The 15003-nt window shown below is 42.3% G+C and overlaps 1 protein-coding gene across 2 annotated transcripts in view; it reads right to left on the bottom strand.

Moving 5' to 3' along the window:
• Positions 1-8982: 8982 nt before the first annotated feature.
• Positions 8983-15003, bottom strand: part of pccb (propionyl-CoA carboxylase subunit beta) — a 44017-nt gene continuing 37996 nt past the window's right edge. For both annotated transcript variants that reach the window (XM_055646183.1, XM_055646182.1), the window contains exons 12-15: positions 14735-14835; positions 11279-11377; positions 10312-10411; positions 8983-9250 (exon numbers count right to left, since the gene is read on the bottom strand). In XM_055646183.1, the coding sequence (XP_055502158.1) occupies positions 9129-9250; positions 10312-10411; positions 11279-11377; positions 14735-14835 (422 nt within the window). In that variant the 3' untranslated portion in view covers positions 8983-9128. The remainder of the gene's footprint in view (positions 9251-10311; positions 10412-11278; positions 11378-14734; positions 14836-15003) is intronic.

The following is a 15003-nucleotide window of genomic DNA, read 5'->3' as shown; positions in this document are numbered from 1 at the left end:
TTGTTTGCAGACTTTGAGTTCTTTGAAACTTAAATGTCTTTATGTTTAATTTTTTGCTTTTGGTAATAGATACTGGATGGTCCTATAAGCTACGTGCATATAAGCTTATGTGCTTCTACCTCATTGTGGACATTTGTCTATGGAACTGGCACTCAATGTTGAGAAACATATTCGGCACTCTATCTTCCCCTTTGCTCGATCTATTGTACTTTAGTTTGACTTGTATTTTTGTATTATTTGTCTGATCTATATAGATAGCATGCAAAACAAAACTTTCCACTGCGGTACACAGTAATAAACCTAACCTGGATTCTTTAACTTGCTCATTTAACCATATAACCATATAATAATTACAGCACGGAAACAGGCCATCTCGGCCCTACAAGTCCGTGCCGAACAACTTTTTTCCCTTAGTCCCACCTGCCTGCACTCATACCATAACCCTCCATTCCCTTATCCATATGCCTATTCAATTTATTTTTAAATGATACCAACGAACCTGCCTCCACCACTTCCACTGTAAGCTCATTCCACACTGCTACCACTCTCTGAGTAAAGAAGTTCCCCCTCATGTTACCCCTAAACTTCTGTCCCTTAATTCTGAAGTCATGTCCTCTTGTTTGAATCTTCCCTATTCTCAAAGGGAAAAGCTGATCCACATCAACTCTGTCTATCCCTCTCATCATTTTAAAGACCTCTATAAAGTCCCCCCTTAACCTTCTGCGCTCCAGAGAATAAAGACCTAACTTATTCAACCTTTCTCTGTAACTTAGTTGTTGAAACACAGGCAACATTCTAGTAAATCGCCTCTGTACTCTCTCTATTTTGTTGACATCCTTCCTATAATTGGGCGACCAAAATTGTACACCATATTCCAGATTTGGTCTCACCAATGCCTTGTACAATTTTAACATTACATCCCAGCTTCTATACTCAATGCTCTGATTTATTAAGGCTAGCATACCAAAAGCTTTCTTTACCATCCTATCTATATGAGATTCCACCTTCAAGGAACTATGCACGGTTATTCCCAGATCCCTCTGTTCAACTGTATTCTTCAATTCCCTACCATTTACCATGTACATCCTATTTTGATTTGTCCTGCCAAGATGTAGCACCTCGCATTTATCAGCATTAAACTCCATCTGCCATCTTTCAGCCCATTCTTCCAAATGGCCTAAATCACTCTGTAGTAGACACAACACCCCCTATCTTGGTATCATCTGCATACTTACTAATCCAATTTACCACACCTTCCAGATCATTGATGTGCATGACAAACAACAAAGGACCCAACACCGATCCCTGAGGCACCCCACTAGTCACCTGCCTCCAACCCGACAAACAACCATCCACCATTACCCTCTGGCTTCTCCCATTCAGCCACTGTTGAATCCATCTTGCTACTCCTGCATTTATACCCAACAGTTGAACTTTCTTAACCAACCTTCCATGAGGAACCTTGTCAAAGGCCTTACTAAAGTCCATATAGACAACATCTACTGCTTTACCTTCGTCAATTTCCCTAGTAACCTCTTCAAAAAATTCAAGAAGATTAGTCAAACATGACCTTCCAGGCACAAATCCATGCTGACTGTTCCTAATCAGACCCTGTTTATCCAGATGCTTATATATATTATCTCTAAGTATCTTTTCCATTAATTTTCCCACCACTGAAGTCAAACTAACAGGCCTATAATTGCTAGGTTTACTCTTAGAACCCTTTTTAAACAATGGAACAACATGCGCAGTACGCCAATCCTCGGGGACTATTCCCATTTCTAATGACATTTGAAAAATTTCTGTCATAGCCCCGGCTATTTCTACACTAACTTCCCTCAATGTCCTAGGGAATATTCTGTCAGGACCTGGAGACTTATCCACTTTTATATTTTTCAAAAGTGTCAGTACTTCTTTTACCCTGAAACTCATAGTATCATAAATTCATACTCATAAATTTGATTTATCATTTTAAAAGCAGTTAAAGCCCTAGCTGCTGCGTACTACAAAAAGCACCCTTTAATAATGATAGAGGAAATTATCCAAGAATATCCAACATTTTTGTTGTGAAATAGCTGAATATACATTAATGGAGGAAAGAGTATTGGTAAAAGGGCTTTCAGTTTTAAAATAATTCTCATTACAAGGTTATGAAGAACACTGAATATATAATTAGTGGTGGTTTCACTTTCCACTCGTGCACCATTAACTTAGCATTTCCTCCGCCTACTTAAATACACATTCCGCCATAATGAACCACATCCCAGAAACACATCAAGTTCCATAACTATACTAACACCACCCAGTTCTATCTCACTACTGTTTTCATTGACCCTTGAATTATCTTTAAGTTATTCTTGGTTGACATCCAAAATTAGTTAAGCCAGAAATTCTATTGAAATTTGTTTTTTTTTGGTTTCCCTCACCTTTCTCTCCAGAAAGACTCGACCCAAAACATCACCTATTCCTTTTCTGCAGAGATGCTGCCTGACCCACTGAGCTACTCTAACATTTTATGTCTGTCTTTGGTGTAAACCAGCATCTGCAGTTTATTCCTACACATCTTACCTGACTGTCCTTGCAGTGCTTTGCAGGCTGCTCACATGCTTTCCATTTATTTGAATTGACCGCTTCTGCTCTGCATAAACCAAAGATCATACAAAACTCATCCAAATTTTCTAAATTGCTTAGGTTTAGGTTTATTCCTGTCACATGTACCAAAGTACAATGAACATATTTGTTTTGCACGCTATCTGAATATAAATACAATCACGTTAAACTCAGGTATAATAGATAAAGCAATGAGGTAGACACAGAGTGCTGAATATTCTCAGCATCACGTCCTGCTTTGCATTTCTCCAATGTTTATCTAAACAGGTTAAAGACACAATTTTAAAATGTATATACTTGTTTTAAAGTAATTCTCCATTTTCCTGTAGCCTCTGCCAATTTTTCTACATTTCTGATCGAATTCTCCTGCATCTGATACTTGAAATGCTCCATCACTGGCAGCCTTGCCCCAGATTTCTTGAATTCCCATCCTGGTTTTCAGATCGGGGCTCTTCAGACTGCGGGATGGAAGATAGAAAGCTGGAAGAGAGGAGGGGCAGGACAAAGCCTAGTAAATAATAGGTGGATACAGGCAAGGGTTAGGTATTGATAGGCAGGTGGTTGGACAAAGGACAGAGATGAAAAAACAAGGAGTTAGACAAAATGATTGAAGAGTTGTGAATTGTGGAGGAGGAAATGTAGGGTGGAGAAATGGGTGTGAGTCCAGGCGACAGGAGAGACGAGGGAAAAGAAAGGGTGTGGAGCAAGAAGGGGTGTTCAGTTGCCTGAAATAGTAGAATTCAATGTTCATACTGTTGGGTTGTAAGCTATCCACATGGAATATGAGGTGCAGTGCCTCCAGTTTGCATGTGATCTCACTCTGGCAACAGAGGAAGCCCAGGATAGAAAGACGGTATGGGAATGGGAAGAGGAGTTACAATGTTTAGCAACCGGGAGATCCAGTAGGCCTTGGCAAACCAAGTGCAAGTGTTCAGCGAAACGGTTGCTGAGTCCACACGGTCTCGCCAAGAGTTCTAGCCCTCAAAACTACTATGATCAAGCAAAGACACAATGTGCTGGAGTAACTTAGCGGATCAGACATCATTTCTGGAGAATGTGGATGGGTGACGTTTTGGGTCGGCACCTGTTTTCTGACTGATTGTAGTGATGGGGTGGTGAGAACGCTGGAAGATATGAAGAGGGGGGGGGGGATTGATGGGCAGATGGTGCACAAAGGTGAAAAGAAAAGGTGTGAGATAATGCAGTAGCCAGTGGAAGGAATATAGTTGAAGTGAGAAATGGTGTGCATTTCTCATGTGCCTCTTGTTTTATAGTTGAATGGATTTATGTGATCAGTTGTCAAGTAAAGGTTAAACAGGAGTTTGCCTTAAAATCAAGATGTCTGAACAGCTCCATATGTCAAGCAAGCAGGCTCATTGAGTAAAACAGGCGCTAGGGAAAATACATAGATTCACTAGTAAATCATGAGGCCTCTGATCAAGCATCTGCAAGGACACATAATAAGAAGATAAGGTGAACCTTTCTTTCTCAGAGGCATTTGGGACTAGGTTTGCACCTGATGTAATAAATAACCCGTTGTCAGTACTAAAAAGTGTTAGCTGTTGTTTGTAGATTTGGGGGCTAATTGATTACATGGGTCCATGCTGCAAGCGAGCTCATCGAACTTCATCTGGGGATGTGGTCAAGAATGGCCCCTGGGTGCACAGGCCTTGGGATACTTTGGAAAATCTTCAGTCCAAGATGTCATGGAATTCCTGATGAGCTTTTGCAACTAAAGGACATTTGGGATGCTGTGTTTACTTGCTGCTGCATTGTTTCAATATGTTGTTTCTCTTAATTTTATATTGTTTAAGTGTTCTTCATCACTGATCTGAATCCACGGAACCTGCTCACATTTCATTCATCATGGCATGGAGAACTTGAGATGGCTGAGAGGAAGTAATGTTGAGTGAAAAGAAAATGATTTCTGTTGAGAAAAAGCGTGCAACATGGAGTGACCCAAAGGTGAACCTGCAAGTAAGTCGGATCATACATTTAAAAAAGAAGGGATTGATTATTCTCTTATTGAAAGTGAGGAACTGATAACCATGGATATGGAAAATGAAAAAGTACCAGAATGTGAGTGCCAACCTTTGTAAAGCTGTCCTAAGTATCTATACATAACTAAAACTCTGATCTTGTGCTCTTCCGATTTGCATGGTTTTTCTATTTGGCGAAAAGCGGTAGATGATAGCACTACGATTTTTCGCCACCTTACTCGCCATTCTCCTAAGCTCAATTGCAACAAGTTTTGTTCCGATCGATGGTATAGTTTATTAGGTTTTAAGTTTAATAGTTATTAAGGTTTAAAAATCTTTAAAAACACACATGCAGATTGGTCCTCTCTTGCCGCACTGATTGGCCGAGTCGGCTGTCAGTCACGGGCGGCACACGCCTCGCCCGACATTGCATGGCCACAGCCATTCGGCCGGAAGCGGTCGGAAGGGACGGCCACAGCCGCCGAAGGCTGCTACCCAAAGTCCGCAACCTGAAACCCAGCAGCCGCGGCGGCACGAGGCAGTCGCTGCTCCGGCACGCAAGAAGGGAAGAGGAGTTATGGAGGGAGGGAGTGACTGAGGGTAGGGGAGGTGAGGAGGGAGAGTAGGGGAATAGAGGGAGAGGAGGGGGGAGGTAGGGGAGTGGGGAATAGAGGGAGAGGAGGGCAGTGGGAGAGGTGAGGGATGATGGGGGGGGGGGGAGATAGGGGAGGTGAGTGGGGGATAGAGGGATAGGAGTTATGGACTGAGGATAGGGGAAAGAAGAGGTTGAGGGAGAGATGGGTGGGAGGAGGAGAGGGGAAAGAAGAGGGAGGGTGGGGGAGATAGTGCTGGGGATGAGGCAAAATAAACTGCGACTGCAGTTGGGGGCTATGAGTGAGTGGTGGAATATTGCGTTGGGGGACCAGGCCTCCCGTGTGACAGGAACCCAACGGGTCCCACTTTGTCTAGTCAGACTTAAATAGAAACTTTTTTTTGTCTGGTTGAAAGACTTCATTTATGTTTTTGATCATGAGATATAGTTCTCAGGGTTTAAATGTTAACAATGCACAGCTGGTGGACTGCTGCCTCACAGGGCCAGAGCTTCAGGTTTGATCTTGACCTCGGGTGCTGTCTTGTGTGGAGTTTGCAAGTTCTTCCTGTGATCACATGGGTTCCCTCTGGGTGCTCCAGTTCACTCCACATCCAAAAGATGTACGTTTGTAGGTTCATTGGTCTCTAGAAATTGCCCCCTAGTGTGTAAGGAGTGGATGCAAATGTGGGATAACATAGAACTAGTGTGAACGGGTGATCAATGGTCGGCGTGAACTCGGTCGGCTGAAGGACCTGTTATCTTAAAAAATAATTAAATTTCAAGGCTTAAATGTGGCCTAAAATATGTTCCACAGCTTTCAATGCTCAGATATTCATTCCTGTGCTCTAATAAATGTAGATTTTAGTTGGAAGCATATTCTCTGGCTAAATTGTTCAAAATTTTGCACTTTGTTCTTTAGCAACTGCAAACTGGGTGTTAAATATAAATGTTTATCAGTGAAACAGCATCTAAATCTCAACCTAAATATAAATCATATAATAGTCAGAAAGAACCAGCACAGAATCAGGCTCTTCAGCCCACTGAGTCGGTGCCAGTAATCAACACCAGTAATTTACACTCCAGATTCTACCATTTATCTAGACATTAAGGCCGATTTACAGTTGTCAATTAACCTACTAACCTGCATGTCACCAGATGTGAGAAGAAACCCATGCAATGAGTGGGTGAGCATGCACACTCTATACAGACAGCATCCAAGGACAGAATTAATCCTGGGTCACTGATGCTCAGAGCCAGCAGCACTGCGAGCTGCAATACTTCCTCTGGCAGCTTGTTCCACATACCTACCTCTCTGTGTAAGTGTTGCTCCTCCAGTTATTATTATTAAATATTTCCCTCCTTTTCCTCCAGTGATGCTGCCTGACCCCGAGTTACTCCAGTACATTGTATTTATCTTCGGTATAAACCAGCATCTCCAGTTCCTTTTTAGTGTTGTGACCACCTCTCTGAAGCACCTATCTACGATACTTTGTCTTCTCTGCTCCTCTGAGTCCAACTACCACTCCATTCGATACATGTGGCCGGTCTCAGGAACTGCAGTTGGACACACTTCCTGCAAACTGTAAAAAGTCTTGGTATTGCACATTGATCCTGTAAAGGCCCTTTAAATTGTTTTGAGTATATTCAAGGCTCTGTGTAAACTGTTGCTGGAGATGTTATTTTTCCGAATTTGTAAAGACAGGTAAGATGCTCTATTCCAGCTGTGCACCTGCTATTAATGAGAAACCGATTCCTTCATCTTCACAATGAATCATTGAACAAGATAAAGGTACTTGCACTATTTCACTAATCTGATGTCACACAGTACTGCTAATTTACAATCAGATAGTGTTTTAGATGTGTCTGGGGATAAATATTGACTACAACAACAGAAAACAATTGTCTTTCCACAGTCCGTTGAGAATCTCCCATTTCCACAAGGGGAAATAGGTCATGATTTGATGTTTTAAATTTAGAAGCCACCTCTGACATGCAGCATTTCCTTTAAGTGTCAGGCTGGATTAGATGCTACAGTATACGTGATTTAAACTACAAAGCTCAGAACATATTCAAATTTGAATCCGAAGAATGAACATACAAATTGAGAAACAGGAAAGTGGATAGTTGGCCCTCTCCAGCTTGCTCCACAGTTTGTTATGGAGGATCTGACTGCTTTAATTCCCTATTCGTGTCTACCCACAATAACCTAACATTCTCATCTCTGTAAATTGTGAAAATTCTGCACCACCCTTTGAGGATCACCTCAACTGAGGAAACAAATGCACTTCATCTCAGTTTAAACAACCTCTAAAGTTTTAGGGGTTTTTTTCTCCACACAAGGAACCATCCTATCAAATCTGAGCTCACTTCAAACACCAGTGGAACAGGAACAGGCTAAACTAATCCAAGTACTGATCCAGACTGTTAATTTGCTTTACACATGGTTCATTTGCTTTACCCATGATAAAATAATCACACCAGACCATACATTTTTTTTAAATCATATTCCTTAATCCCTCACTGTCTGACCTTCCTTTGAAACTTACTGGTCATTCATCCTTCCATTTGCTGACCTTTTACTCTGGTCCCCACCTCCTCCTTATTCTAGCTTAAACATTCCCAAGTAGCACTAGCACTCCCTCCAGTTCAGGTACAAGCTTTCCCACTCCCAGGTCACCTCTGACCCTGAAGAAATGCCAATGGTCAAAAAATCAGAACCACTGCCTCTTGCACTCCAACACTGCCACACATTCACCTGCCCTACCCGCACTAGCACAGGTCACTGGGACTAATCCAGATATTATCACCCTCAATGTCCTGCTTTAACCTTTTGCCTAACTATCTCTACTCTGCAGGACCTAATCCCTTTTCCTACCCATGTAATTTGTGCCAACATCTGGGGAATTTCTGCACTCTGCGTATTCCCTTTCCTGGTGGACACTCTTTCACTTTCTGTCGGCACCTTGGGTGTGACCACCTCACTATAAATCCTCTCTATGATGCTCCCATTCTCACAGACAATCCTGAGGTCGTCCACTTCCTCACATGGTCAGTCAGGAACTCCAGCTTGGCGGACTTCCCACAGGTGTCCTCAGGCACCAAAGGTGCCCTACTTCCAACATCAAGCAGGAGGAGCGTCCAAGTGCCCTAGCTACCATTTTCAGCTTACCTGCTGCTGCATGCTTCACTCTGCCTCCACTCTTGAAATTGTGACCTTCCCCTGCCCTGACATACGAAAATCTGACTTGACACAAGCTCTCCTCTCCTGTGCGCTCTATTTTTAAAATGCCATTGCCTCCTGCAAACGCTTCTTCAGATAAGACAAATTATTACGACTCCAAATCACCTCTCATTCATGCACTGTTGATTATTGAACTGCTGTTAGTTCTCTCACTGATCAGCTCCTCGGCACTGCATTCAGAAACATCTGTCACAGTACCGTAGCTGGTAGCACCTATCATCCATGCTGATCTTCCCCAGTCTACGCTTTACATGTCAGGCCCCAAAGCCGATCAAGCTTAAAGATTTCACATTACGATTTTGAGTTTTTAAAAAAAATTCTGATTTGGAGAAAATTCACCGAATATATGCAGAAAAATAATCCAGGGACCCCCGTGTTGAACATGAAACAAATGTATATGATCCAAAGCTATCTGGTTCCAGTCAGGTGGCTAAATCAAAATTGGGATTCAAATTGCGTTTACTGTTGTGTTGTCTATTACTCTGACAAATGTATTCTACTTTTCAACCTAAAATTGTTCCTATTTTTTTAAATATCTTAACCAATGAAGACAAGGAGAATAGAACAAGAACAATTTATTCTGTTAATTTGTTATACCCAAAAGAAGTTCCTGCTACCAAATGAAGATTTATTTGATTTTAAATAATCGAGTCTTCCTGAAATGAATTTTTTTCTGTGCTATCTGCATATAATCCTAAAAGTTTTGTTACAAAGGGATGTTGCCATGTTTTTTCCAAGGATTGGTCTGTTTCTTGTTTGCCAGCATCTCTAGGTCTCGACAAATGCGCATTCGAGTGGTTGCTGGTTGAATTATATCATCGACAAAACCTGCATGGACACAAGTAGGTGGTCAGTCTTGAAAATAATATCTACTTAATTCATGTATAACAAAACATCTTTGATGCGTTTGGCAGTTTCCCCTTTCCCAGATTTAGGAATGTTTGATTCCCTCTTCAAAAATCAGTAATTATCATTAACAGTGCAAAGATGAGTCAATGATGAGTGTTTCTTATGACAAGATGTTCAATCTTTCTTGTTTATAACAGCTCTGTATTTCTCTGGAACACATGCCCATTACCTCCCTGCTTACTCAAACCCAGGCAATGTACAGTAGACATTTAATTTACTGGCATGCTGTGGAGAAATAGGCTCTATTGAGAATGTGTATATACAGAATGTGTAGTCTACGATCAAGGGTGAATAGGTATTTGTTCTGTTCCATAGAAAAAGTTAAGGCCACCAAATCATGATGCATCGTGAACTATATTACTCCTTCTATCTGTGTTTAACATCTTGTTACAAATGGAAAGTTCTGTAAATTAATCTTAATTATATGCTCTGAAGTATCTTTTAAATTAGAGGTACTTTCCAATTGCTGATTCTAGCATGATAGCACTGGTTTTGAAATGCTTTTTCCCCTCCATTTTCCAAACATATGTATCAATGACAATGACTATGGGGAGCTTTAAAATTGTAATTTTATGTACTTAAATGGTAACTTGGTGGACTAATTTGAACATACACATAAAAGTCAATGAAAGAACAATTACAGTCAATCCACCCAGGAGACACTTTAAAAAAAACAATATCGACAAAATGTCTTTGGTTAAAAGTTTCATTTATAATATCTGCCTGCAAGCTTGCTAATGTATTCAATTAGTAGCACAAATTTAAATGGTGATTTCACTCCCTTGAGAATCAAGGGCTACACTTTGGGTGGGACGAATAAAGTTTTTTTTTTTTTGTTTTGTTTTTTTATAAACGCTCAAGTTTCTGCAAACAGCATACAAATTGCACAATTCTTGTCAATTTAGGTAAATTGCATTTAAGGAAAAAAGGTAGCAGGAATGTTAGGTTAGTAAATGCACAACATCCTCTCTGGTACTTGCCTCTCACTGCTACTGGGAATGGGTTTGCAAAGGTGTCCACATACTGTGCCTCTGCTTGCTCCTCGTTGACCTTCCCCTTGAAGATAATCTGCACAGCACCCTTTGAAAGAAGAATACAAAATGGCGATTTGCTTTTTTTGCTTTTGGTGGGAGCCATCCAGTTTTTATTTCACAACCTCCTACTCAAAACGTTCAACTCAATCAACTCATTTCAGATAAATATTAACTTCCCACAAACAATGTACCAGATAACTATTTCTGTGAAAGCTGCAGAGCAATTTCTAACTTTCTGGGATAACAATTGTAGATTAAGCTAATTAGTTATACAATATATCTAACCAATTCATTCTTTGTTCTACTACTTATATAGACACCATTCCCCAACAAATGCATTGAAGGTCACTATCTTGGTGGGTACTGTAGAAAGTACAGAAGTCAATTACATTTTAATTTAAACTGCATTACAAAATTGAAATAGACAACCATATTGGATCAGAGAGATTGCAGATGCTGGGATCCGGAGCAGAAAGGCAAGCTTTCTCCATTGGCTTATTTTTTTGTTTCACATTGGATTAAATGTGGATTTGTAACAACATTACTATATTATTTCAAAAGATGAACAGAGGAAATACAAGCAATCCAAGCAGTGAAGTCTGCAGATGCACTTTTACTGCAGTTTCAGCACAATTTAAAGCAGTTTAGATTGCAACAGAATTGCAAACATCTGTTGGAGCTTTGAACAGTCAAATTTTGATTTATTCAAAGAGGAAATTGACCATTTACTACTGGCATGATCTATTGAATATGATCGTCTCAGCTAAACATTTAAAATTTGCAGCATCAACTTTTAAAAATTAGATCTCAAACTCCACAACATTTGTGTTTACTACACAAGGCCTGGAATAGTGTATCCTGAATATTAATCGATTTATAGCCATAAGCACCATTATGCAGTGCTGTCACTTGCCTTAGCGCCCATAACTGCAACCTCAGCTGTTGGCCAAGCATAGTTCAAGTCTCCTCTCAAGTGTTTGGAGCTCATCACATCATAAGCACCACCATATGCCTGTATAGGAAAGCACATGAATGTAATTTGAAAATATAAAGAAGAACAAACAATGGAAAGTCAAATTAACTTCAAATAACTGGAACAATTAAGTGAATCATCAAAATAAAAAGCAGAGCTGTGCTAATTTAATACATCTATGCTAAGCTTAAAATGACTAGTAAAAAAGTCGTTATCTTGATGAATATTGTTTAGGGATTAGAATAATTTCCAACGGCAATAGCAGGCAATCATGATCATTGGCCTAGGTTTTTATTATTACAGGTGCACAACCTTTTATCCGAAAGCCTTGGGACCAGACACTTTTCGTAATTCAGAATTTGTCGGTCTTCGGAATGGAAATTTTTTTGCGTAGATTTTAATGGCTGGCTCAGTGGTAGAGTGTTCGGCTCATATCCGCAACGTCGCGAGTTTGCGCCTTGATCCCGGCAGTTACTCGGTCGCGAGTTTGAGTCTTCAATGTAGGTTTTTTTTGCCGAATAAATGTTTGTATGAAATGCAGTGTAGGAGAGGTGTACTGACTGTGTGGGCAGAACTTTGGAAGTGATTGCCCACCAGTCTAAAAAGCCGCTGTGTCTCCCTGTCCCTGGGATAGCAGGGGGCGATCAAACAGCACAATACCCCCCTCCCCCTCCAACTCCAGAGGAATCCTCTCCCCGATGGGCCGCTACGGCGACAAGTGGCAGTTTGCCCACAGCCCGAGCTGCGCCCCCTCATCCGCAACCCCAAGAACGAGACGTACCTTGCACACCATCCGCTTCTGCCCCTACGTGTTCCTCTGGAGTTGGAGCGGGGCTGGGCTGGAGTTGCTGCTGGCTGTGGGTCTCTGGGATCTCCGTGCTTGCAGTGGGCCTGGGGGTCGCTGTCCCGTTGGTCCTGACGTCTCCGGCCACCCCCCTGGACTGGAGCTGAGACTGGGAACTGTACCGCCCTTGCCCCCTCCCTCTGCAACTGCAAACAACCCCACTCTCCTGCAAGGGCGGTACAGTTCCCGGAGGATGGCAGGTGGCCGGAGACGTTAGGACCAACAGGAACCCGCTCCCCGATGGGCCCCTACGACGCCCCGAGCTGCGCCCCGTCATCCGCAACCCAGGTTCCTCTGTAGTTGGAGCGGGGCTGGGCTGGGCTGGGCTGCTGCAGGCTGTGGGTCTCTGGGTTCTCCGTGCTTGCGGTCGGGCCTGGTGGTCGACGTCCAATTGGTCCTGACGTCTCCGGTGACTGCACTGACCTGCAGCCATCGCCGACTTGAAGACAGTGCAAAGCCACCGCGCCGGTGCGATGAGCAGGGAGCTGGAGAGGGGATGGAAGGGGTCACACACACATGGCCGGGGAGCAGAGGGGTGTAGGTTATTTTTCGTTATTTGGATCGTCGGATAAAAGGTTGTGCACCTGTACTTCTAACGAGGTACAGTGAAAAGCTTTATTTTGTCCCTGGAATAGTAGGGGGCGATCAAACAGCACAATACCCCCCTCCCCCTCCAACTCCAGAGGAATCCGCTCCCCGATGGGCCGCTATGGCGACAAGTGGCAGTTCGCCCACAGCCCGAGCTGCGCGACCCAAGAACAAGACGTTATTCTTGCACACCATCAGCTTCTGCCCATACGGGGAGCGTGTTCTTCTGGAGTTGGAACGGGGCTGGGCTGGAGTTGCTGATCTGGGATCTCCGTGCTTGCAGTGGGCCTGGGGGTCGGTGTTCCGTTGGTCCTGACGTCTCCGGTGACTGCACTATGCTGCTAGCATCGCGACGTGAAGACAGTACAAAGCCCCCGCGCCGGTGCAATGAGCGGGGAGCTGGAGAGGGGAGGGAAGGGGTCACACACTTGGCCGGGAAGCAGAGGGGTGTAGGTGGGGTGAAACTGAAGGGAGCGACAATCTACTGCTGCCAAGTTACCACGCAAGACTCACGATACACTGTGTATCGTGAGTCTACCGTGGGAACTTTTTAACACAGCTGGCAGGCAGCAGCATATTGTCAATTATTAACCCTCCCGCGCAATATACCCTCATCTTCTCTTTTATGAATGGGGATTTAGTTCCCCTTTCTTCGAGGACCGACCGGAGGTTCCGCTGTCACCTCTGCGGGCCGCCCTCGGTGAACGTTTTCAAGGACCTTTCTTCAAGGACCGAAAAAATGTCGCTATTCGGAGGTTTTCGTTATTTGGATCGTCGGATAAAAGGTTGTGCACCTGTACTTCTAACGAGGTACAGTGAAAAGCTTTATTTTGCATGATATCCGATCAGATATATACATAAATACAATCAAGTCAAACTCGTGCAATGGGTGGAACAAAGGTCAGTATTTGTTACATCAGTAGTATTTCTATACATTTTCTCTCATTCCCCCAGTCAAAAGTCACTCATGTTAAATGCAAATTGTAAAGTAGAAATACATTTATTCTACCTCAGGATCTTCAGGGACATGCATATGCCCAGTTTAAGTGAAGCATCCTCAATCAGAAATCCAGATTTCTGGAGAAATGAACATTCAATGGAATGGTGCATTTAAATTTAAATGCAAGTCTGCCCCCAACACAATGTTCCAACTAAACTGGGTCATGAACAGTGACATTCTGAGCACCATAAAGGAGTTTGCAATTTCCTAAAACAACAGTCAAAGTGACTTTGCTGCAGAAGACTTCATCACCAGAGCTTTAACCCAGCTTCAAATTGCTTGATTAGGACAATGGCCCACCCAACAGATCCTTCTTGTGCAGGCAGTGCCAATTTCACAGTACACTGCACATACAACTATGTGGTGGTCGTTGTCATGGTTCCTTCCTGTAAAACTCTGGTCTACAAACTAGTCAAACAGAAGCAAAGACCAATCAGTACTGCATGATCACTGCAAACACTAATCATTTCATTTGTCCAAAACTAGGTTTTCCCATCTGTAAACTGGGCAAAAGCAAATGTTCCAGACTGACATCAAGATTTAGACCACATATTGAGGAATGCATAGATGCTATCTGTGGCAATGCAAGTGTGTGGCAGGTGTGTATGTTGGGTATATAATTTTCTCTGCATCAATGATTTTTTGAATACACCATGTTACATAATTGCAACATTCATTACCAATACACAGTTGTAATGTTTGGTTTGGCTAAATTCAAACTTTAACATCATGTTGATTAAACAATTTTAAAGCAAAACATTTCAGTTCTGGGAGGAATATTTACATGCAGTGGTTAGGTCACATATTGTAGTATTTTGTGCACTCAGCAATGCTCAAGGCATCCTTTGTCTACATTATGTTTACAATCCAAAATTATTATATGGTTATATGGAGTTAGTTTCTCCTACTCCTCATCCATCCACGGACCAATTTTTTCTTCAGACTTTCAACAGTGCAATCTTACCTTTCGAGTGATCACCGTAATTTTGGGAACTGTTGCTTCAGCGAAGGCATAAAGCAACTTTGCACCATGTCTGATTATTCCTCCATATTCCTGATTGGTTCCTGCATGTAAAAGCAATATACTGTTGGAAACTACAAAGGTTTCAAAGGTCTTTTATTGTCGCATGTACCAATTAAGGTAATATTCGAATTACCATACAGCCATACGAGAAAATAAAAAGCAACAAGACACACACAACTACATAAAAATTAACATAAACATCCACCACA

The sequence above is a fragment of the Leucoraja erinacea genome, chromosome 14 (genome assembly GCF_028641065.1).
Source record: "Leucoraja erinacea ecotype New England chromosome 14, Leri_hhj_1, whole genome shotgun sequence".
NCBI lineage: Eukaryota > Metazoa > Chordata > Chondrichthyes > Rajiformes > Rajidae > Leucoraja > Leucoraja erinaceus.
Note: the sequence above shows the minus strand (reverse complement) of the source record. Positions and strands in the feature narration are given on the sequence as shown.